General features: G+C 31.3%; 3 protein-coding genes across 3 annotated transcripts; all 3 read left to right on the top strand.

Moving 5' to 3' along the window:
- Positions 1-3,013: 3,013 nt before the first annotated feature.
- On the top strand, positions 3,014-4,685 carry LOC111883826 (F-box/LRR-repeat protein At4g29420). The gene is made up of 2 exons (XM_023880150.2): positions 3,014-3,482; positions 3,784-4,685. Exons 1-2 carry the CDS (start codon positions 3,014-3,016, stop codon positions 4,683-4,685), a joined length of 1,371 nt encoding a protein of 456 aa, XP_023735918.2.
- Positions 4,686-12,372: 7,687 nt separating this feature from the next.
- Positions 12,373-14,044, top strand: LOC111883827 (F-box/LRR-repeat protein At4g29420-like). The gene is made up of 2 exons (XM_023880151.2): positions 12,373-12,841; positions 13,143-14,044. The coding sequence occupies exons 1-2, from the start codon at positions 12,373-12,375 to the stop codon at positions 14,042-14,044; spliced, it is 1,371 nt and encodes a 456-aa protein (XP_023735919.2).
- Positions 14,045-23,015: 8,971 nt separating this feature from the next.
- LOC111883828 (F-box/LRR-repeat protein At4g29420-like) lies at positions 23,016-24,687 on the top strand. Its single transcript, XM_023880152.2, has 2 exons — positions 23,016-23,484; positions 23,786-24,687. Exons 1-2 carry the CDS (start codon positions 23,016-23,018, stop codon positions 24,685-24,687), a joined length of 1,371 nt encoding a protein of 456 aa, XP_023735920.2.
- Positions 24,688-25,157: the final 470 nt, after the last annotated feature.

Below are 25,157 nucleotides of genomic sequence, written 5' to 3'. Positions count from 1 at the left end.
TTTATAATTTTAGAAAAAAAAAAATAACCGATAAATGTTTCTAAAATGATCAATTAATTAAACGAGCTTAATAAAACATTTAAGATACATAAATGATAAATTTGTTAATTATAGAAAAATAGATTTTGAAAAGGGTAACCAATGAAGAAGCTTTAGAGACGTTAACCATTATAGATGCTCTAATAAAAGCTCGAGAAAATCTCAGATTCTTTATATTTAAAAAAAAAATCAAAGAAACTTAATAATTTAAACGGTATAAATGATTTATGGTTGTTGTGGCTTTTGGAATTCTCTTGCTTGTTATGGTGGTATTATGTATTAATTGGGTTTAAATATGATCTCATGTCATCTGATGTAGATACCTGTGCGTTAGTTTCTTGAGACGATACTATCATACTTGCCTATATATTAATTTTTCAAATTTAGTTTTTTGTGCTGCGTTTGAAGTTTCTTTCTATATGATTGGGTGCATTGCATTTTTTTGGTGTTATCCTTGGCAGCCTAGATACCCTTATTAGACTTCATAAGACCTTCATATTCATGAGCGGATTTTTGTTGATTAATTGTGAATAAAAACCTAGGAATTCTCTTTTGAATGATGCATTACTTAGTTAGATTCGATTGCATTCATGTGAATGTCATGGCTACTCAAAACACAAACTTCACGAAACAGGGGAAATATGTTATCCATTTAACAATCTAAGTAATGTGAACAGTATCCTAATTTTCCAATAGTACTTTGTGATTTATATGATTTGGTTAAATATGCATCTATGTTACTGTTTATCAATCATGTCATGTGAAAGGTTAATTGATGACTACATTATACAACTTGCTTTTACAACCGAGTTGGATTTAACATGTACAATGCGGTTATATCTCAACAACCGTCTCACGTATATAACTCAGGTAAGATCATTAAGATCATTGTTTTCTTATATTAAGACATTAAATGGCAATATTATGAGATAAACAATGTTTGATAGATGAAATAATATGTGTCAGTTGCTTAATGAAATCATAACCTTATTTAACAAATAATGATGTTTTGAAATATAATGACCAATCCTTTTTTTTTTTTTAAAAAAAAAAACAATATATATTTTTCAGTCAATTTATATGGTTGATATTTTTAATATAAAACGAAGCCATGATAAAATATATATAAAAAAAAAAAAACCAATCTTGTAGACAATAATAAGTATAAAACCTACATAACAAAATATGATTTAAGGAAATACAAATTCCTTCAAGGCAAAAAGATAACAAGATACTATCAGTATCAATATTGTCAGAATAGTTATCATAGATATTCTTTCCTAAAGTTCTTATATCAACTCAAAACTAATTCATCTAACTTCCTCATGGTTATGGGAATGTGTATTTCGACATACACTAGCGAATCTAGAACCAAAATCCACATGGTTCTTTATATAAATGAAATGGAAAAAAATATGAAAATGTATGACTTTTGGCAAAAATAAGGTAGTTCCTTACGTTTTTTTATATAGAATTGTTGTATTAAAAAAAAAAAAAAAGGTAGGTCCTAGGACCTACCTTGAGTGTGAATAGCTACGCCCTGTGTACATGTATGAATTTTACATATAAATAAATATAATTTTTATTATCCACCAAAAGAGGTGCTTTTGAATTGATACAAAATCCAAAACTACTTAACAAATAGTTACTTTCCAACCAAGTTCATAGTAAGTGTTCATCATAATGTCAACCATTTATTAAATGCCATAATACTTACACTACCAACATTCTAATGTCAACCATTTATTAAATGCCATAGTACTTACACTACCAACATTCTTGTTGTTGGTGGCACTAAATTTTAATTACAAGTATGTTGATTAAAATAAATAGTAAATTTTAGTTTTGATCCTTTCAGTATGTGTAACATTCCATATTTCATACACTAAAAATATAAAATTTCAAAATAAATATCTTACGAATTAAAGTCATATCATATGAAAACTTGACCCCTTAAAAAGACATTTCCAAAAGTGTTGGATAGCCTGTGAGTTACAATTTCATGTGAAACAACCATAGAGAAGCTATATAAAAACCAAATAGTCATAATACATAAATAATGACTAATGCTTTTCTCATTCTAATCGTAGGTATCTCAAGTGTTCTAATCTTCATCAAAAGGCATACTAAAAAGGTAAGTCTTCTATAACCCTCCCCCCCCCCCCCCCCCCCTATTTTTATTTTTAAATCTAGAATACATGTCACATAAAAAAATCTTAAATAAAATTTTCTCGTGTGTTACATACATATTAGATATAAAACTTTCACATCCAAAACATTTTGTTTTCATATTACATTGCACTTCAAAAAGCATTCTTAAACTGGATATGCCTCATGGCGAGACTAATCATTCTTACTAAATAATAAAATGCCGCTCATTCATATGCAATTTCATATCAAAGCATTTGTGCAATCCAAAAATTCTCTATATTTTACATATTTCAAATTTCAAAACTTGCTCAAATTATCAATATATACTTTCATGTATATGTAACATCATATAACGAATGATTATAAACATATTGGATCGACTGCATTCGTAGATGTAGAAATGAGAAAAGTAGAAGTTCCAAATACTTGATAAAAATAAAAATAAAAATTATAAAAAAATTCTTTGTTAGAAAAAACTTTTATGAATTTTTTCCAAAATCATATAATCCTTTATTACAATAACTTAGAAAAACAAATATGAAACTTAAAAGACTTTGTAAAGAAGCAGATATCACAATATTTTATGTTGTTGACTTTTGTATTGTATTTATTTCGGCTAATGCTAAATCTTAACAAAAATCACTTGAATGAAAATCACAAAATTTAAATTGAAGTTAGTTTTTATAAATGCTAATGTGTAAGGACCAATAATAAACACTAGTCAAACCGTAAAGGGGTAAAGTGTAAATTAATCAGGCATAAATATCTGTATCATCAACTCCTCAAGTAGTCAATTTTCATTTGTAGATCTTTCACCGCTTGCATGGATAACCTTCCTGAATCTCTAGCGCTCGAAATATTGAGTCGACTCGACGACTCAGAAACGGTAGCATGCTGCCGTATGGCGAGTAAGACTTTCAATTCTGTATTTCCAGGCCTTCAATTTATAAACCTGCAGTGGCGATTGAAATGGTACCTGGAATCAAGGTCCAGTGTTTCGAGTTCTTCAAGTTCTTCCCGATTTACTCCCTCTCTAAAGAGAGTTTTTCTAAATCTTGTATCTAACTTAAGTGCACTGGAATCGGTGCGTATTGGCGTCGAGAATCCACCCCTAGATGTGATGAACGCTGACGTTGAAGATGATGGCGATGATCTGCACATCACCGATGAGGGCTTCGTTAAAGAGTGGCTCCCTAGGGTTTCCGGAGCTTTGAAATTGCTTTCACTATCAGATTTTTGGGTTCAGTCGAGTAGGCGTCGATCAGAAGTCTTGTCACTCATCTCTGTGCACTGTAAGTTGGTTATACGCTGAAATTCTCCATTTTTATATTCTGTAGCTCTATTCTGAAATTATGGAAATTGTTCACTGTCTGAAAATGTAAATGGTCTGCCAGGATCGATATTATTCTGGTTCATATCAAGTTGTTATTTTTATTATTATTTAATTATTCATTTATTTATTTAAAATTATCATTAATTTGTGGTCAACTATCATTGATTAGGGTTTATTAATGATGATATTTGTTGGTAATAAATGATATTTAATCATATTAAGATCTTGATGCTTTAACTCGGTTGTTTTTGTTGTTGCAGGTCAAAATCTTATTGAATTAGAGCTGAAGAACGCATGGCTGGCTGTACAAAACATGAACGCCATGCCGATGCTAACAAGTTTAACGCTTGAACTCATAAGATTAGATGACAAAAATCTAACCGAGTTAAATACATGTTTCCCAAATCTTCAAGTTCTTAACTTGATAGATGTTAGAGGTCTCAAAATGCCGATGATCCACCTCCTCAACCTGAAAACCTTCCATTGGACTGTAACAGATTCACCATCATATATATGTATAATCGCACCCAATCTCCTCACACTCAGACTCGAGTGTAGAAGTCCCTATGCCATTTATATTGAAGCTCCTTTGTGCTACAACTTGCATCTTGCACTTGATCACTTGAACGGGTTTGCAGTCAAAAGATTTCAGAAATTGAAAAATGTACAACTCGAGTGTTCAAACATTCGCTCCTTAATTCGTAAGCTTCATCGTTTAGAAACAGTAGAAGCGCTGACCTTAGATATAAGAGCAGGTGGAAATTCCAAATTTAACCTAGAGGTTTTATTCTGTACTTTCCCGAACATAACTTCTTTGTGTTTTAAACCAAGGGTTTGGTCAGAATTTGAGGTGTGGTGTGGCGACATTGGGCTTAAAGGTGTGAAAAGATTTTGTGGGTATTTGTCAGTTATTGATCCTTTGATGACTTTCGCCTTGGTTGATTGCGTGTTAGAAGAATGCTTCAACTGTGTAGAAATCTCTTTACTCATCCACCGTGGTGTTCCTTCTAATGTATCAAAACATTTCATCACTAAGTGCATGGCTCAGTGGCCTGATCTGAAGTGGGGATGGGGGATTTGGGAGGAAGGAAGGGAAGATTCTTGGATCCCTGAAGAGCAGTTACCTAAAACTCTTGTGGAGGAAGGATCAGATTCCATATGATCAAAAGAAACAAAGAAAATGATCAAAAGACTAGTAGAAGGGTGTTTAGGCCAGGGAAATAATTTTGAAGGAAAGATCGACTAAAGAATAAAGATAGGATCAATGATCAATTGGAAGACATGATCGATGAAGAGTTGAAGTGAAGTAGCTTCAGCAGGACCCATAATTAATTGAGTTTTCTAATAGTTGAAGTCTTTCTTAGTTAAAGTTTTTATGGTTGTATCTTTTGCAATGCTCTTGCTTGTTAATTATGATATTACATATTTATATATTTACGGTATTACATATTCATATTTGGATGGCTATGCGTATTATTATTATTATTATTATTATTATTATTATTATTATCATTATTATTATTATTATTATTATTATCTTTGTCTATATGTTTTTCCTAATATAAGGTTTCTTCACATTGCGGTTAATGCTTTATCTTCGATTCCGGTTTTTTCTTCTTCTATTTAATTTAGTCTTGATTGTTTAGAATCAACATTTGCCTTACAACCAATATTTTTTTATGGCGAGTTTGTAATAGATTACTTTATAGACAATCATATCTTCAACATTGTAACTTCATATATGCCTTCACAATATTTTCTTTTTAACAATAGTTATACGTCTTTGTTAAATCTAATGTGAATGGAAAGCACTTCTTTCTCGTATATTAATCGGACAATCATATATTCAATAACTACCCCTCGTATATAAATCGGACAATATCATTTGTGTCCTCTATCAAGATATTAAATGACCCGATTAGGAGATTAAACAATGGTTGATAGTTTAAAAATAGTATGGCCTAACTAGTTAATGAAACCATGTCCCTAGCTTATTTGAACAAATAACAATATTTTGAAATATTACACTAGTTCTTTATAAGAAAGAAATACAGAGTATAATTTTTAACCAAATCATATGGTTGATATTTGCAATATACAGTCGAGTCGTAATAAACAAAACAAAAAATCTTACGAAAAATAATTATTATAAATCCTACATAACAAAACCATAAAAAAAATTATGAAAATGTAAATGGCTTCATATCAAAAACATAAGAAATTACTAAGCAACAACAGTATTATTAGGATAACTACCATAGATATTATTACCTAAAGTTGTGACACCAATAAAAACAAGTTTATTTAACTTCTTGGGTGTTATGGAGATGTGTCTTTCCACATGTATGGATTTTACATGAAAATAAATATAATTTTTTTTATCTAACAAAAAATATGGCTTTGTCGTTTATGTTGATACAAAATGCAAAAACAATTGACCAGTACTTACTTTCTAACTAAGTTCATACCAAATCAACCATTCAGTTAACGAGATAATAGTTCATTTTCAAGTTCGGGAAGTCCAAGATTTGAAGATATCAGTATATTTTTTCGATTTTCTCGGATTGACGAGTTTCATTTTTGTCACACACCTAGGGAGAGTTTTGTACGGTTTATTCTTCGAACGTTTCTCATACCCTTGTGGGTTTTATAATCATTTGTTGATTATAAAAAGGGGGAGAATGTTGAATGAGTATTCGAAGATTATTGAATATTCTTTTTCAAAGCGAATTTAAAGACCGATGTTACTTCAAGGGGGAGTTGGTCTTGATCGCTTGGAGCTTGTTTGGATATTGAAGTCGGAACATCCAATCCTAACTTTTAGAGGGATAATGTTAAGGTATAAAGTTCTCATTGGATGTGGCTTACACTCTTTAATTGTGTAAGATTTAGCCATTCCTATAAATAATAAGTTAGTGGCTCCCATTTTATGTAAGAACCCATTTTGTGTGAGATTTAGTTTAGAGAGAGAAACCATTACAAGACCCACTTTGTAAACTCTTTTTGTTCTAATAGAGCTTAAACTGTCTTATTTACTTTGTGTATGTTCTTTCATTATGTTTGATTCACTTTGATCACTACTATTCTACATGTTTTATTATAATCGGATCGCTACACTTATGACCCAAAGTCAGATCAAATGAAATTTGTGTCCCATAAACAACATTTCCAAAAGTATTAGACAACTTGCGGGTTACATTCCATATCAAACAACCATGCATATAGAAGATAAACAAGTATCAAGTAGTCATAATGGAATCTTCATTATTATTTGTACTAAGAGACTAAGTTTTTTATAATGCCTTTTTTAACCTAAAATGTATGCTATACAAAAAGGAATGTGTAAGACAAATTGTTTTGTGAGTTACACAGAGATTTGATACAGAAGTTTTATATTTTAATACATTTTTTTCTAATTACTTATCATTTCAAAGATCATTCTTCAAGTATCATCCTTCTTAGTAAAGTGTAAAGAACCACTCATCCTTATGCAATTTCCTTGTGAAGTATTTGTGCAATCCAAATTTTTTGCTACATTATACATATTTCAATCTTGCTTAAACAGTCAATATACATTCATGTATTTTGTGTAATGTGATGCGATGCATGTTTCCAAAAGTATTGAATAAACCAACCTCTTAGATGTAGAAATGAAAAGAAATCGAATTTCGAAATACGTGGTCAAAAAAAATTTCTTTTCTTGAAAAGCTTTATGAACTATTTCCTATCCCATATAATCGTCTATTACAATAACATCAAAAAATAAATAGAAATTTTAGAGAATTTATAAGGAAAGAGACATCGCAATATTTTTTACGTACTAATCCTAAATGATGTTAGCAAAAATATTGGAATGAACATCACAAAATTTATATTATGGTGATTTTCTATATATGCTAATCAGCTAATGTGTAAGGGCCATTATAATAAACAGTAGTCAAACTATAAAGGGGTATGTGTAAATTGAACATCCATAAATATCTCCAATGTTAAGTAGTCATGTCACTTTTTCCTTTGAGCATCTTTCACCTCTTGCATGGACAACCTTCCTGAAGCTCTAGTGCTCAATATACTGAGTCGAACCGCAGACCCGAGATTTTGTAACTCGCTTTCGTATGGCGAGTAAAACTTTCAATTCTATCTCTCCATGCCTCCAATCGATCAGTTTACAATGGCAATTGCAAAGTATCTCGAATCAAGGTATAGAGTTTCGTGTTCTTCATGTTCTTCCCAATTTACTTATCCTCTTAAGAGGGTTTTCCAGAATCGTGTATCAAACTAAAAAATTCAGGAATATATACGTATCGGCGTGAAGAGACTGCACATGGATGTATTGAACATCGATGTTAAAGATGGTGGCATTGATATGCACAACACAGCTGAGGGCTTTGTTTAGGAGTGGCTCCCTAGGGTTTCCAGAGATTTGAAATCGCCTTCACCTGATTTTTGGGTCCAGTCAAGTTGGTGTTGATTAGAAGTTTTGTCATTGATCTTTGAGTATTTTAAGTTCGATATTTGCTAAAAATTCTCCATTTTTATATTCTCTAGCAATGTTATAGCTCTAATTGATATTAACAACTTTGAAAAAAAAATATCATTTGGGCTCATCTCTTTGTGAACTATGGTTTCTATTTAGTTTACTTTTGTAGCCCGACATAGTTATCCTAGATTAGGGTTTAGTATTGATTGATATTTTTGGTAACAAATGATATTTAATAATATTAAGGACTTGGTGGTTTAATTTCGTCGTTTTTATTAATGTAGGTCACGATCTTTTTGACTTAGAGCTGAAGAACGCATGGCTATTAGTACAAGACATGAACTTCAAACCAAAGTTAACATGTTTAACAGTTAAACACATAAGATTAGATGATAGGAATCTAACCGAGTTAAATAAATTCTTTCCAAATCTTTAAGTTTTTAACTTGATAGATGTTAGAGGACTCAAAATACTATTGATCCAGCTTCTCAACCTGAAAACATGTTACTAGACTATAACCGATTCACCATCATAAATAAATATAATCACACCCAATGTCATCATACTCAGACTCGAGTGTAGAAGTCTAGTTGCGCTTTATATTGAAGCTCTAGTGGTGTGTCAATTCCATTACACTTGATTACTTAAATGCCTTTGTAGTTAAAAGGTTGTCAAATTTTGAAAACAGTATGGCTCGAGTATTTAAAACATTCACTCCTTACTTGTTAAGGTTCTACATAGAGAAAAAGTAAAAACGCCGACCTTACATTTACGGGATTCAGCAAGAGGGCCAGTTGGATATTCCAGATTTATCCTAGGTAGATTATTCAATGCTTTCCCGAACATAACTTCTTTGTGTTTTAATGTAAGGGATTGGTCAAAATATGAGGAGTGGTATGCCATTTGTTGTTGATTGACCCGATATTGACTATTTCCTCAATTGCTTGTGTCTTAGATAATGCTTCAACTGTAGAAGTCGCTTTACTCATATGTCATGATGTTGCTCATGATGTATCAAACTATTTCCTCCCTGAGTGCATCACTTAGGGCCTGATGTGAAGTGGAGATAGGGGATTTTAGAGGAACGAAGAGAAGATTCTTGGATGACAGACGAAACGCGATTGGAGGAAAACTCATATCCATATTAAAAGAAACAAAAAATAAAAATATTTATAGAAGGTAATGGTAAGATAGATCATATGTACACATTTACGAGGTTTTATGAAAGCATTGAGTATTTTGTGAAGTAAAAAAAAAAAAAAAAAAAAAAAAAAAAAGGATACACTAAACATGGAACTTGTGATGAGTTGGAAGAATCGATCATTTATCTATTTTAATTGTTCTATCATCTTTTATAATTTTAGAAAAAAAAATAACCGATAAATGTTTCTAAAATGATCAATTAATCAAACGAGCTTAATAAAACATTTAAGATACATAAATGATAAATTTGTTAATTATAGAAAAATAGATTTTGAAAAGGGTAACCAATGAAGAAGCTTTAGAGACGTTAACCATTATAGATGCTCTAATAAAAGCTCGAGAAAATCTCAGATTCTTTATATTTAAAAAAAATGAAAGAAACTTATTAATTTAAACGGTATAAATGATTTATGGTTGTTGTGTCTTTTGGAATTCTCTTGCTTGTTATGGTGGTATTATGTATTAATTGGGTTTAAATATGATCTCATGTCATCTGATGTAGATACCTGTGCGTTAGTTTCTTGAGACGATACTATCATACTTGCCTATATATTAATTTTTCAAATTTAGTTTTTTGTGCTGCGTTTGACGTTCCTTTCTATATGATTGAGGTGCATTGCATTTTTTTGGTATTATCCTTGGCAGCCTAGATACCCTTATTAGACTTCATAAGACCTTCATATTCATGAGCGGATTTTTGTTGATTAATTGTGAATAAATACCTAGGAATTCTCTTTTGAATGATGCATTACTTAGTTAGATTCGATTGCATTCATGTGAATGCCATGGCTACTGAAAACACAAACTTCACGAAACAGGGGAAATATGTTATCCATTTAACAATCTAAGTAATGTGAACAGTATTTTAATTTTCCAATAGTACTTTGTGATTTATATGATTTGGTTAAATATGCATCTATGTTATTCTTTATCAATCATGTCATGTGAAAGGTTAATTGATGACTACATTATACAACTTGCTTTTACAACCGAGTTGGATTTAACATGTACAATACAGTTATATCTCAACAACCGTCTCACGTATATAACTCAGGTAAGATCATTAAGATCGTTGTTTTCTTATATTAAGACATTAAATGGCAATATTATGAGATAAACAATGTTTGATAGATGAAATAATATGTGTCAGTTACTTAATGAAATCATAACCTTATATATTTAACAAATAATGATGTTTTGAAATATAATGACTAATCCTTTTTTTTTTTTTTAAAAAAAAAACAATATATATTTTTCAGTCAAGTTATATGGTTGATATTTTTAATATAAAACGAAGCCATGATAAAATATAAAAAAAAAAAAAAAAAAACCAATCTTGTAGACAATAATAACTATAAAACCTACATAACAAAATATGATTTAAGGAAATACAAATTCCTTCAAGGCAAAAAGATAACAAGATACTATCAGTATCAATATTGTCAGAATAGTTATCATAGATATTCTTTCCTAAAGTTCTTATATCTACTCAAAACTAATTCATCTAACTTCCTCATGGTTATGGGAATGTGTATTTCTACATGCACTAGCGAATCTAGAACCAAAATCAATGTGGTTCTTTATATAAATGAAATGGAAAAAAATATGAAAATGTATGATTTTTGGCAAAAATAAGGTAATTCCTTACGTTTTTTTATATACAATTGTTGTATAAAATAAAAAAAAAGGTAGGTCCTAGGACCTACCTTGAGTGTGAATAGCTACACCCTGTCTACAAGTATGAATTTTACATATAAATAAATATAATTTTTGTTATCCACCAAAAGATGTGCTTTTGAGTTGATACAAAATCCAAAACTACTTAACAAATAGTTACTTTCCAACCAAGTTCATAGTAAGTGTTCATCATAATGTCAACCATTTATTAAATGCCATAATACTTACACTACCAACATTCTAATGTCAACCATTTATTAAATGTCATAGTACTTACACTACCAACATTCTTGTTGTTGGTTGCACTAAATTTTAATTACAAGTATGTTGATTAAAATAAATAGTAAATTTTAGTTTTGATCCTTTCAGTATGTGTAACATTCCATATTTCATACACTAAAAATATAAAATTTCAAAATAAATATCTTACGAATTAAAGTCATATCATATGAAAACTTGACCCCTTAAAAAGACATTTCCAAAAGTGTTGGATAGCCTGTGAGTTACAATTTCATGTGAAACAACCATAGAGAAGCTATATAAAAACCAAATAGTCATAATACATAAATAATGACTAATGCTTTTCTCATTCTAATCGTAGATATCTCAAGTGTTCTAATCTTCATCAAAAGGCATACTAAAAAGGTAAGTCTTCTATAACCCTCCCCCCCCCCCCCCCCCCCCCCCCCCTATTTTTATTTTTAAATCTAGAATACATGTCACATAAAAAAATCATAAAAAAAAATTGTCTCGTGTGTTAGATACATATTAGATATAAAACTTTCACATCCAAAACATCTTGTTTTCATATTACATTGCACTTCAAAAAGCATTCTTAAACTGGATATGCCTCATGGCGAGACTAATCATTCTTACTAAATAATAAAATGCCGCTCATTCATATGCAATTTCATATCAAAGCATTTGTGCAATCCAAAAATTCTCTATATTTTACATATTTCAAATCTCAAAACTTGCTCAAATTATCCATATATACTTTCATGTATATATAACATCATATAACGCATGATTCTAAACATATTGGATCGACTGCATTCGTAGATGTAGAAATGAGAAAAGTAGAAGTTCCAAATACTTGATAAAAATAAAAATAAAAATTATAAAAAAATTCTTTGTTAGGAAAAACTTTTATGAATTTTTTCCTAAATCATATAATCCTTTATTACAATAACATAGAAAAACAAATATGAAACTTAAAAGACTTTGTAAAGAAGCAGATATCACAATATTTTATGTTGTTGACTTTTGTATTGTATTTTTTTCGGCTAATGCTAAATCTTAACAAAAATCACTTGAATGAAAATCACAAAATTTAAATTGAAGTTAGTTTTTATAAATGCTAATGTGTAAGGACCAATAATAAACACTAGTCAAACCGTAAAGGGGTAAAGTGTAAATTAATCAGGCATAAATATTTGTATCATCAACTCCTCAATTAGTCAATTTTCATAGATCTTTCACCGCTTGCATGGATAACCTTCCTGAATCTCTAGCGCTCGAAATATTGAGTCGACTCGACGACTCAGAAACGGTAGCATGCTGCCGTATGGCGAGTAAGACTTTCAATTCTGTATTTCCAGGCCTTCAATTTATAAACCTGCAGTGGCGATTGAAATGGTACCTGGAATCAAGGTCCAGTGTTTCGAGTTCTTCAAGTTCTTCCCGATTTACTCCCTCTCTAAAGAGAGTTTTTCTAAATCTTGTATCAAACTTAAGTGCACTGGAATCGGTGCGTATTGGCGTCGAGAATCCACCCCTAGATGTGATGAACGCTGACGTTGAAGATGATGGCGATGATCTGCACATCACCGATGAGGGCTTCGTTAAAGAGTGGCTCCCTAGGGTTTCCGGAGCTTTGAAATTGCTTTCACTATCAGATTTTTGGGTTCAGTCGAGTAGGCGTCGATCAGAAGTCTTGTCACTGATCTCTGTGCACTGTAAGTTGGTTATACGCTGAAATTCTCCATTTTTATATTCTGTAGCTCTATTCTGAAATTATGGAAATTGTTCACTGTCTGAAAATGTAAATGGTCTGCCAGGATCGATATTATTCTGGTTCATATCAAGTTGTTATTTTTATTATTATTTAATTATTCATTTATTTATTTAAAATTATCATTAATTTGTGGTCAACTATCATTGATTAGGGTTTATTAATGATGATATTTGTTGGTAATAAATGATATTTAATCATATTAAGATCTTGATGCTTTAACTCGGTTGTTTTTGTTGTTGCAGGTCAAAATCTTATTGAATTAGAGCTGAAGAACGCATGGCTGGCTGTACAAAACATGAACGCCATGCCGATGCTAACAAGTTTAACGCTTGAACTCATAAGATTAGATGACAAAAATCTAACCGAGTTAAATACATGTTTCCCAAATCTTCAAGTTCTTAACTTGACAGATGTTAGAGGTCTCAAAATGCCGATGATCCACCTCCTCAACCTGAAAACCTTCCATTGGACTGTAACAGATTCACCATCATATATATGTATAATCGCACCCAATCTCCTCACACTCAGACTCGAGTGTAGAAGTCCCTATGCCATTTATATTGAAGCTCCTTTGTGCTACAACTTGCATCTTGCACTTGATCACTTGAACGGGTTTGCAGTCAAAAGATTTCAGAAATTGAAAAATGTACAACTCGAGTGTTCAAACATTCGCTCCTTAATTCGTAAGCTTCATCGTTTAGAAACAGTAGAAGCGCTGACCTTAGATATAAGAGCAGGTGGAAATTCCAAATTTAACCTAGAGGTTTTATTCTGTACTTTCCCGAACATAACTTCTTTGTGTTTTAAACCAAGGGTTTGGTCAGAATTTGAGGTGTGGTGTGGCGACATTGGGCTTAAAGGTGTGAAAAGATTTTGTGGGTATTTGTCAGTTATTGATCCTTTGATGACTTTCGCCTTGGTTGATTGCGTGTTAGAAGAATGCTTCAACTGTGTAGAAATCTCTTTACTCATCCACCGTGGTGTTCCTTCTAATGTATCAAAACATTTCATCACTAAGTGCATGGCTCAGTGGCCTGATCTGAAGTGGGGATGGGGGATTTGGGAGGAAGGAAGGGAAGATTCTTGGATCCCTGAAGAGCAGTTACCTAAAACTCTTGTGGAGGAAGGATCAGATTCCATATGATCAAAAGAAACAAAGAAAATGATCAAAAGACTAGTAGAAGGGTGTTTAGGCCAGGGAAATAATTTTGAAGGAAAGATCGACTAAAGAATAAAGATAGGATCAATGATCAATTGGAAGACATGATCGATGAAGAGTTGAAGTGAAGTAGCTTCAGCAGGACCCATAATTAATTGAGTTTTCTAATAGTTGAAGTCTTTCTTAGTTAAAGTTTTTATGGTTGTATCTTTTGCAATGCTCTTGCTTGTTAATTATGATATTACATATTTATATATTTACGGTATTACATATTCATATTTGGATGGCTATGCGTATTATTATTATTATTATTATTATTATTATTATCATTATTATTATTATTATTATTATTATCTTTGTCTATATGTTTTTCCTAATATAAGGTTTCTTCACATTGCGGTTAATGCTTTATCTTCGATTCCGGTTTTTTCTTCTTCTATTTAATTTAGTCTTGATTGTTTAGAATCAACATTTGCCTTACAACCAATATTTTTTTATGGCGAGTTTGTAATAGATTACTTTATAGACAATCATATCTTCAACATTGTAACTTCATATATGCCTTCACAATATTTTCTTTTTAACAATAGTTATACGTCTTTGTTAAATCTAATGTGAATGGAAAGCACTTCTTTCTCGTATATTAATCGGACAATCATATATTCAATAACTACCCCTCGTATATAAATCGGACAATATCATTTGTGTCCTCTATCAAGATATTAAATGACCCGATTAGGAGATTAAACAATGGTTGATAGTTTAAAAATAGTATGGCCTAACTAGTTAATGAAACCATGTCCCTAGCTTATTTGAACAAATAACAATATTTTGAAATATTACACTAGTTCTTTATAAGAAAGAAATACAGAGTATAATTTTTAACCAAATCATATGGTTGATATTTGCAATATACAGTCGAGTCGTAATAAACAAAACAAAAAATCTTACGAAAAATAATTATTATAAATCCTACATAACAAAACCATAAAAAAAATTATGAAAATGTAAATGGCTTCATATCAAAAACATAAGAAATTACTAAGCAACAACAGTATTATTAGGATAACTACCATAGATATTATTACCTAAAGTTGTGACACCAATAAAAACAAGTTTATTTAACTTCTTGGGTGTTATGGAGATGTGTCTTTCCACATGTATGGATTTTACATGAAAATAAATATAATTTTTTTTATCTAACAAAAAATATGGCTTTGTCGTTTATGTTGATACAAAATGCAAAAACAATTGACCAGTACTTACTTTCTAACTAAGTTCATACCAAATCAACCATTCAGTTAACGAGATAATAGTTACACTAAGAACCATCTTTTTGTTGGTTGCATTAAATTTAATTGCAAGTTTATTGATTAAATAAAGAGTAAGTTATAGTTTTAGTCCATTTGGTATGTGTAATACTCCATATTTTATACATTAAAAGGTATAAATTTTTAAAGAAATATCTTATGACCTAAGGTCATATCATATCAAAATTCATTCCAATAAAAACATTCCCAAAAGTATAGCTTCTGGGTTCCTCATACATATCAAATAACCATAGAGAATCAATATAAGTATCGAATAGTCATAACAGATAAACAAATGTCATTCGGTCTAATGGTAGGGAGTAGCTATTCAAATGAGAGGTCATGGGTTCTATAACACTCTTTCTAGAATGAATCAGTGTAGGTCATAAAGGAGTCAAAGACATGGTTTTTGGGAAAAATCATTTTTCACGATGTGACATAGGGAGGTCACGACGTGATGTGCTAAAAATGAGAATGTGTATATCTGGAAGAAGGTCACGACGTGGCATGAGTGTCGTCACGACGTGAGGATGGCTGTAACCCAAGCCCATGATCTTTTTAGGGTTTACTTCGTGTTATACCTCTAATCTCGGATTTGGGTTCCATTTCCAGCCTCCATCACCCTTTAGAAGGATATGGATTTAGATTGCTTAAGTCGAAAGTATGTTTGATAGACGAAAGCAAAACAACTTGATAGTCTAAATTGATTTCGATTTGGTTTTCAATTTCACTTGGCATAAGGGATCGAAAGGTGATTCGAGTTAAGAGTTGTTCTTTCGACTGGTAGTTGTGTTTATTCAAGCTTGGAAACGAAAGTTACTTACTTGAGGTCAATTGTCGAAAGCACTTGAGTGGAATCGAAAGTGTGTTCGATTGGTGTTGCTTAGAGTCGAAATTGACTTCGATATGTGTTGGTTGTTAATTTGAGTTGCACATAATTTCGATAGATAATGTTTGTTTTCATTTCGCATCCAGAACCAATTAGGGAAGAAGAAGATTTGATGTTTTAATTTGAGTCCCTGCAGTTTAAGAGTTTTGACAGTTTGTACCCAGTTTCAAATTGGGGGTATATTTCTTTGAAGCGGGAAGATTTTTCAGGTTTAGTCCCTAAAGATTATGCGAAACTAACAGTTTCTACCTAATTTCGATATTATGAAGTATGTTCGCTTCCAGAGTAAATTGGGAAGCTGATGACACAATTTTCGCAACAGGTACTTACATTTTTTGCGAAATTATCAGTTTGTACCTAGATTTTTCTCAGCATCTTGTGATTATTTTTGGTGCAAGATTTTTCATGGTATATGAACATTGTGTGTTCATTTTCAAGTTCGGGAAGTCCAAGATTTGAAGATATCAGTATATTTTTTCGATTTTCTCGGATTGACGAGTTTCATTTTTGTCACACACCTAGGGAGAGTTTTGTACGGTTTATTCTTCGAACGTTTCTCATACCCTTGTGGGTTTTATAATCATTTGTTGATTATAAAAAGGGGGAGAATGTTGAATGAGTATTCGAAGATTATTGAATATTCTTTTTCAAAGCGAATTTAAAGACCGATGTTACTTCAAGGGGGAGTTGGTCTTGATCGCTTGGAGCTTGTTTGGATATTGAAGTCGGAACATCCAATCCTAACTTTTAGAGGGATAATGTTAAGGTATAAAGTTCTCATTGGATGTGGCTTACACTCTTTAATTGTGTAAGATTTAGCCATTCCTATAAATAATAAGTTAGTGGCTCCCATTTTATGTAAGAACCCATTTTGTGTGAGATTTAGTTTAGAGAGAGAAACCATTACAAGACCCACTTTGTAAACTCTTTTTGTTCTAATAGAGCTTAAACTGTCTTATTTACTTTGTGTATGTTCTTTCATTATGTTTGATTCACTTTGATCACTACTATTCTACATGTTTTATTATAATCGGATCGCTACACTTATGACCCAAAGTCAGATCAAATGAAATTTGTGTCCCATAAACAACATTTCCAAAAGTATTAGACAACTTGCGGGTTACATTCCATATCAAACAACCATGCATATAGAAGATAAACAAGTATCAAGTAGTCATAATGGAATCTTCATTATTATTTGTACTAAGAGACTAAGTTTTTTATAATGCCTTTTTTAACCTAAAATGTATGCTATACAAAAAGGAATGTGTAAGACAAATTGTTTTGTGAGTTACACAGAGATTTGATACAGAAGTTTTATATTTTAATACATTTTTTTCTAATTACTTATCATTTCAAAGATCATTCTTCAAGTATCATCCTTCTTAGTAAAGTGTAAAGAACCACTCATCCTTATGCAATTTCCTTGTGAAGTATTTGTGCAATCCAAATTTTTTGCTACATTATACATATTTCAATCTTGCTTAAACAGTCAATATACATTCATGTATTTTGTGTAATGTGATGCGATGCATGTTTCCAAAAGTATTGAATAAACCAACCTCTTAGATGTAGAAATGAAAAGAAATCGAATTTCGAAATACGTGGTCAAAAAAAATTTCTTTTCTTGAAAAGCTTTATGAACTATTTCCTATCCCATATAATCGTCTATTACAATAACATCAAAAAATAAATAGAAATTTTAGAGAATTTATAAGGAAAGAGACATCGCAATATTTTTTACGTACTAATCCTAAATGATGTTAGCAAAAATATTGGAATGAACATCACAAAATTTATATTATGGTGATTTTCTATATATGCTAATCAGCTAATGTGTAAGGGCCATTATAATAAACAGTAGTCAAACTATAAAGGGGTATGTCTAAATTGAACATCCATAAATATCTCCAATGTTAAGTAGTCATGTCACTGTTTCCTTTGAGCATCTTTCACCTCTTGCATGGACAACCTTCCTGAAGCTCTAGTGCTCAATATACTTAGTCGAACCGCAGACCCGAGATTTTGTAACTCGCTTTCGTATGGCGAGTAAAACTTTCAATTCTATCTCTCCATGCCTCCAATCGATCAGTTTACAATGGCAATTGCAAAGTATCTCGAATCAAGGTATAGAGTTTCGTGTTCTTCATGTTCTTCCCAATTTACTTATCCTCTTAAGAGGGTTTTCCAGAATCGTGTATCAAACTAAAAAATTCAGGAATATATACGTATCGGCGTGAAGAGACTGCACATGGATGTATTGAACATTGATGTTAAAGATGGTGGCATTGATATGCACAACACAGCTGAGGGCTTTGTTTAGGAGTGGCTCCCTAGGGTTTCCAGAGATTTGAAATCGCCTTCACCTGATTTTTGGGTCCAGTCAAGTTGGTGTTGATTAGAAGTTTTGTCATTGATCTTTGAGTATTTTAAGTTCGATATTTGCTAAAAATTCTCCATTTTTATATTCTCTAGCAATGTTATAGCTCTAATTGATATTAACAACTTTGAAAAAAAAAATATCATTTGGGCTCATCTCTTTGTGAACTATGGTTTCTATTTAGTTTACTTTTGTAGCCCGACATAGTTATCCTAGATTAGGGTTTAGTATTGATTGATATTTTTGGTAACAAATGATATTTAATAATATTAAGGACTTGGTGGTTTAATTTCGTTGTTTTTATTAATGTAGGTCACGATCTTTTTGACTTAGAGCTGAAGAACGCATGGCTATTAGTACAAGACATGAACTTCAAACCAAAGTTAACATGTTTAACAGTTAAACACATAAGATTAGATGATAGGAATCTAACCGAGTTAAATAAATTCTTTCCAAATCTTTAAGTTTTTAACTTGATAGATGTTAGAGGACTCAAAATACTATTGATCCAGCTTCTCAACCTGAAAACATGTTACTAGACTATAACCGATTCACCATCATAAATAAATATAATCACACCCAATGTCATCATACTCAGACTCGAGTGTAGAAGTCTAGTTGCGCTTTATATTGAAGCTCTAGTGGTGTGTCAATTCCATTACACTTGATTACTTAAATGCCTTTGTAGTTAAAAGGTTGTCAAATTTTGAAAACAGTATGGCTCGAGTATTTAAAACATTCACTCCTTACTTGTTAAGGTTCTACATAGAGAAAAAGTAAAAACGCCGACCTTACATTTACGGGATTCAGCAAGAGGGCCAGTTGGATATTCCAGATTTATCCTAGGTAGATTATTCAATGCTTTCCCGAACATAACTTCTTTGTGTTTTAATGTAAGGGATTGGTCAAAATATGAGGAGTGGTATGCCATTTGTTGTTGATTGACCCGATATTGACTATTTCCTCAATTGTTTGTGTCTTAGATAATGCTTCAACTGTAGAAGTCGCTTTACTCATATGTCATGATGTTGCTCATGATGTATCAAACTATTTCCTCCCTGAGTGCATCACTTAGGGCCTGATGTGAAGTGGAGATGGGGGATTTTGGAGGAACGAAGAGAAGATTCTTGGATGACAGACGAAACGCGATTGGAGGAAAACTCATATCCATATTAAAAGAAACAAAAAATAAAAATATTTATAGAAGGTAATGGTAAGATAGATCATATGTACACATTTACGAGGTTTTATGAAAGTATTGAGTATTTTGTGAAGTAAAAAAAAAAAAAAAAAAAAGATACACTAAACATGGAACTTGTGATGAGTTGGAAGAATCGATCATTTATCTATTTTAATTGTTCTATCATCTTTTATAATTTTAGAAAAAAAAAATAACCGATAAATGTTTCTAAAATGATCAATTAATCAAACGAGCTTAATAAAACATTTAAGATACATAAATGATAAATTTGTTAATTATAGAAAAATAGATTTTGAAAAGGGTAACCAATGAAGAAGCTTTAGAGACGTTAACCATTATAGATGCTCTAATAAAAGCTCGAGAAAATCTCAGATTCTTTATATTTAAAAAAAATGAAAGAAACTTAATAATTTAAACGGTATAAATGATTTATGGTTGTTGTGTCTTTTGGAATTCTCTTGCTTGTTATGGTGGTATTATGTATTAATTGGGTTTAAATATAATCTCATGTCATCTGATGTAGATACCTGTGCGTTAGTTTCTTGAGACGATACTATCATACTTGCCTATATATTAATTTTTCAAATTTAGTTTTTTGTGCTGCGTTTGACGTTTCTTTCTATATGATTGAGGTGCATTGCATTTTTTTGGTATTATCCTTGGCAGCCTAGATACCCTTATTAGACTTCATAAGACATTCATATTCATGAGCGGATTTTTGTTGATTAATTGTGAATAAATACCTAGGAATTCTCTTTTGAATGATGCATTACTTAGTTAGATTCGATTGCATTCATGTGAATGCCATGGCTACTGAAAACACAAACATCACGAAACAGGGGAAATATGTTATCTATTTAACAATCTAAGTAATGTGAACAGTATCCTAATTTTCCAATAGTACTTTGTGATTTATATGATTTGGTTAAATATGCATCTATGTTATTCTTTATCAATCATGTCATGTGAAAGGTTAATTGATGACTACATTATACAACTTGCTTTTACAACCGAGTTGGATTTAACATGTACAATACAGTTATATCTCAACAACCGTCTCACGTATATAACTCAGGTAAGATCATTAAGATCATTGTTTTCTTATATTAAGACATTAAATAGCAATATTATGAGATAAACAATGTTTGATAGATGAAATAATATGTGTCAGTTTCTTAATGAAATCATAACCTTATATATTTAACAAATAATGATGTTTTGAAATATAATGACCAATCCTTTTTTTTTTTTTAAAAACAATATATATTTTTCAGTCAAGTTATATGGTTGATATTTTTAATATAAAACGAAGCCATGATAAAATATATAAAAAAAAAAAAAAAAAACCAATCTTGTAGACAATAATAACTATAAAACCTACATAACAAAATATGATTTAAGGAAATACAAATTCCTTCAAGGCAAAAAGATAACAAGATACTATCAGTATCAATATTGTCAGAATAGTTATCATAGATATTCTTTCCTAAAGTTCTTATATCTACTCAAAACTAATTCATCTAACTTCCTCATGGTTATGGGAATGTGTATTTCTACATGCATTAGCGAATCTAGAACCAAAATCAACGTGGTTCTTTATATAAATGAAATGGAAAAAAATATGAAAATGTATGATTTTTGGCAAAAATAAGGTAGTTCCTTACGTTTTTTTATATAGAATTGTTGTATAAAAAAAAAAAAAAGGTAGGTCCTAGGACCTACCTTGAGTGTGAATAGCTACGCCCTGTCTACAAGTATGAATTTTACATATAAATAAATATAATTTTTGTTATCCACCAAAAGATGTGCTTTTGAGTTGATACAAAATCCAAAACTACTTAACAAATAGTTACTTTCCAACCAAGTTCATAGTAAGTGTTCATCATAATGTCAACCATTTATTAAATGCCATAATACTTACACTACCAACATTCTAATGTCAACCATTTATTAAATGTCATAGTACTTACACTACCAACATTCTTGTTGTTGGTTGCACTAAATTTTAATTACAAGTATGTTGATTAAAATAAATAGTAAATTTTAGTTTTGATCCTTTCAGTATGTGTAACATTCCATATTTCATACACTAAAAATATAAAATTTCAAAATAAATATCTTACGAATTAAAGTCATATCATATGAAAACTTGACCCCTTAAAAAGACATTTCCAAAAGTGTTGGATAGCCTGTGAGTTACAATTTCATGTGAAACAACCATAGAGAAGCTATATAAAAACCAAATAGTCATAATACATAAATAATGACTAATGCTTTTCTCATTCTAATCGTAGATATCTCAAGTGTTCTAATCTTCATCAAAAGGCATACTAAAAAGGTAAGTCTTCTATAACCCTCCCCCCCCCCCCCCCCCCCCTATTTTTATTTTTAAATCTAGAATACATGCCACATAAAAAAATCATAAAAAAAATTGTCTCGTGTGTTACATACATATTAGATATAAAACTTTCACATCCAAAACATTTTGTTTTCATATTACATTGCACTTCAAAAAGCATTCTTAAACTGGATATGCCTCATGGCGAGACTAATCATTCTTACTAAATAATAAAATGCCGCTCATTCATATGCAATTTCATATCAAAGCATTTGTGCAATCCAAAAATTCTCTATATTTTACATATTTCAATTTTCAAAACTTGCTCAAATTATCAATATATACTTTCATATATATGTAACATCATATAACGCATGATTCTAAACATATTGGATCGACTGCATTCGTAGATGTAGAAATGAGAAAAGTAGAAGTTCCAAATACTTGATAAAAATAAAAATAAAAATTATAAAAAAATTCTTTGTTAGGAAAAACTTTTATGAATTTTTTCCTAAATCATATAATCCTTTATTACAATAACTTAGAAAAACAAATATGAAACTTAAAAGACTTTGTAAAGAAGCAGATATCACAATATTTTATGTTGTTGACTTTTGTATTGTATTTTTTTTCGGCTAATGCTAAATCTTAACAAAAATCACTTGAATGAAAATCACAAAATTTAAATTGAAGTTAGTTTTTATAAATGCTAATGTGTAAGGACCAATAATAAACACTAGTCAAACCGTAAAGGGGTAAAGTGTAAATTAATCAGGCATAAATATCTGTATCATCAACTCCTCAATTAGTCAATTTTCATAGATCTTTCACCGCTTGCATGGATAACCTTCCTGAATCTCTAGCGCTCGAAATATTGAGTCGACTCGACGACTCAGAAACGGTAGCATGCTGCCGTATGGCGAGTAAGACTTTCAATTCTGTATTTCCAGGCCTTCAATTTATAAACCTGCAGTGGCGATTGAAATGGTACCTGGAATCAAGGTCCAGTGTTTCGAGTTCTTCAAGTTCTTCCCGATTTACTCCCTCTCTAAAGAGAGTTTTTCTAAATCTTGTATCAAACTTAAGTGCACTGGAATCGGTGCGTATTGGCGTCGAGAATCCACCCCTAGATGTGATGAACGCTGACGTTGAAGATGATGGCGATGATCTGCACATCACCGATGAGGGCTTCGTTAAAGAGTGGCTCCCTAGGGTTTCCGGAGCTTTGAAATTGCTTTCACTATCAGATTTTTGGGTTCAGTCGAGTAGGCGTCGATCAGAAGTCTTGTCACTCATCTCTGTGCACTGTAAGTTGGTTATACGCTGAAATTCTCCATTTTTATATTCTGTAGCTCTATTCTGAAATTATGGAAATTGTTCACTGTCTGAAAATGTAAATGGTCTGCCAGGATCGATATTATTCTGGTTCATATCAAGTTGCTATTTTTATTATTATTTAATTATTCATTTATTTATTTAAAATTATCATTAATTTGTGGTCAACTATCATTGATTAGGGTTTATTAATGATGATATTTGTTGGTAATAAATGATATTTAATCATATTAAGATCTTGATGCTTTAACTCGGTTGTTTTTGTTGTTGCAGGTCAAAATCTTATTGAATTAGAGCTGAAGAACGCATGGCTGGCTGTACAAAACATGAACGTCATGCCGATGCTAACAAGTTTAACGCTTGAACTCATAAGATTAGATGACAAAAATCTAACCGAGTTAAATACATGTTTCCCAAATCTTCAAGTTCTTAACTTGATAGATGTTAGAGGTCTCAAAATGCCGATGATCCACCTCCTCAACCTGAAAACCTTCCATTGGACTGTAACAGATTCACCATCATATATATGTATAATCGCACCCAATCTCCTCACACTCAGACTCGAGTGTAGAAGTCCCTATGCCATTTATATTGAAGCTCCTTTGTGCTACAACTTGCATCTTGCACTTGATCACTTGAACGGGTTTGCAGTCAAAAGATTTCAGAAATTGAAAAATGTACAACTCGAGTGTTCAAACATTCGCTCCTTAATTCGTAAGCTTCATCGTTTAGAAACAGTAGAAGCGCTGACCTTAGATATAAGAGCAGGTGGAAATTCCAAATTTAACCTAGAGGTTTTATTCTGTACTTTCCCGAACATAACTTCTTTGTGTTTTAAACCAAGGGTTTGGTCAGAATTTGAGGTGTGGTGTGGCGACATTGGGCTTAAAGGTGTGAAAAGATTTTGTGGGTATTTGTCAGTTATTGATCCTTTGATGACTTTCACCTTGGTTGATTGCATGTTAGAAGAATGCTTCAACTGTGTAGAAATCTCTTTACTCATCCACCGTGGTGTTCCTTCTAATGTATCAAAACATTTCATCACTAAGTGCATGGCTCAGTGGCCTGATCTGAAGTGGGGATGGGGGATTTGGGAGGAAGGAAGGGAAGATTCTTGGATCCCTGAAGAGCAGTTACCTAAAACTCTTGTGGAGGAAGGATCAGATTCCATATGATCAAAAGAAACAAAGAAAATGATCAAAAGACTAGTAGAAGGGTGTTTAGGCCAGGGAAATAATTTTGAAGGAAAGATCGACTAAAGAATAAAGATAGGATCAATGATCAATTGGAAGACATGATCGATGAAGAGTTGAAGTGAAGTAGCTTCAGCAGGACCCATAATTAATTGAGTTTTCTAATAATCGAAGTGCTTCTTAGTTAAAGTTTTTATTGTTGTTGTTTGTTTTGGAATGCTCTTGGTTGTTATGGTATTAATTACACATTTATATATTTATGATGTTAGGCTTGAGACTTATTTATTACATGGGTTTATTTAAAAGAAAATTTAAATATAAAATTTTAAATATTTTAGAAGTTTAAATTTATAATAAGAGTGAGAAAAATATTGTATTAAAAAAAAAAGTAAAGTGGTTTTTTCTTTTTTTAATTTAAACAAATAATTTAGATAGATATATAAAGAAAATTA

The sequence above is a fragment of the Lactuca sativa genome, chromosome 7, assembly GCF_002870075.4.
Source record: "Lactuca sativa cultivar Salinas chromosome 7, Lsat_Salinas_v11, whole genome shotgun sequence".
Taxonomy (NCBI): Eukaryota; Viridiplantae; Streptophyta; class Magnoliopsida; order Asterales; family Asteraceae; genus Lactuca; species Lactuca sativa.
The sequence above is the reverse complement of the archived record's forward strand: the minus strand, read 5'-3'. Positions and strand labels throughout refer to the sequence as shown.

Bases quoted from the DNA above. Each gene is read 5' to 3' on its own strand.
- LOC111883828 (XM_023880152.2), top strand. From the start codon at position 23,016: ATGGATAACCTTCCTGAATCTCTAGCGCTCGAAATATTGAGTCGACTC. The intron at 23,485-23,785 runs GTAAGTTGGTTA...TTGTTGTTGCAG, and splicing joins GTCACTCATCTCTGTGCACT to GTCAAAATCTTATTGAATTA.
- LOC111883827 (XM_023880151.2), top strand. From the start codon at position 12,373: ATGGATAACCTTCCTGAATCTCTAGCGCTCGAAATATTGAGTCGACTC. The intron at 12,842-13,142 runs GTAAGTTGGTTA...TTGTTGTTGCAG, and splicing joins GTCACTGATCTCTGTGCACT to GTCAAAATCTTATTGAATTA.
- LOC111883826 (XM_023880150.2), top strand. From the start codon at position 3,014: ATGGATAACCTTCCTGAATCTCTAGCGCTCGAAATATTGAGTCGACTC. The intron at 3,483-3,783 runs GTAAGTTGGTTA...TTGTTGTTGCAG, and splicing joins GTCACTCATCTCTGTGCACT to GTCAAAATCTTATTGAATTA.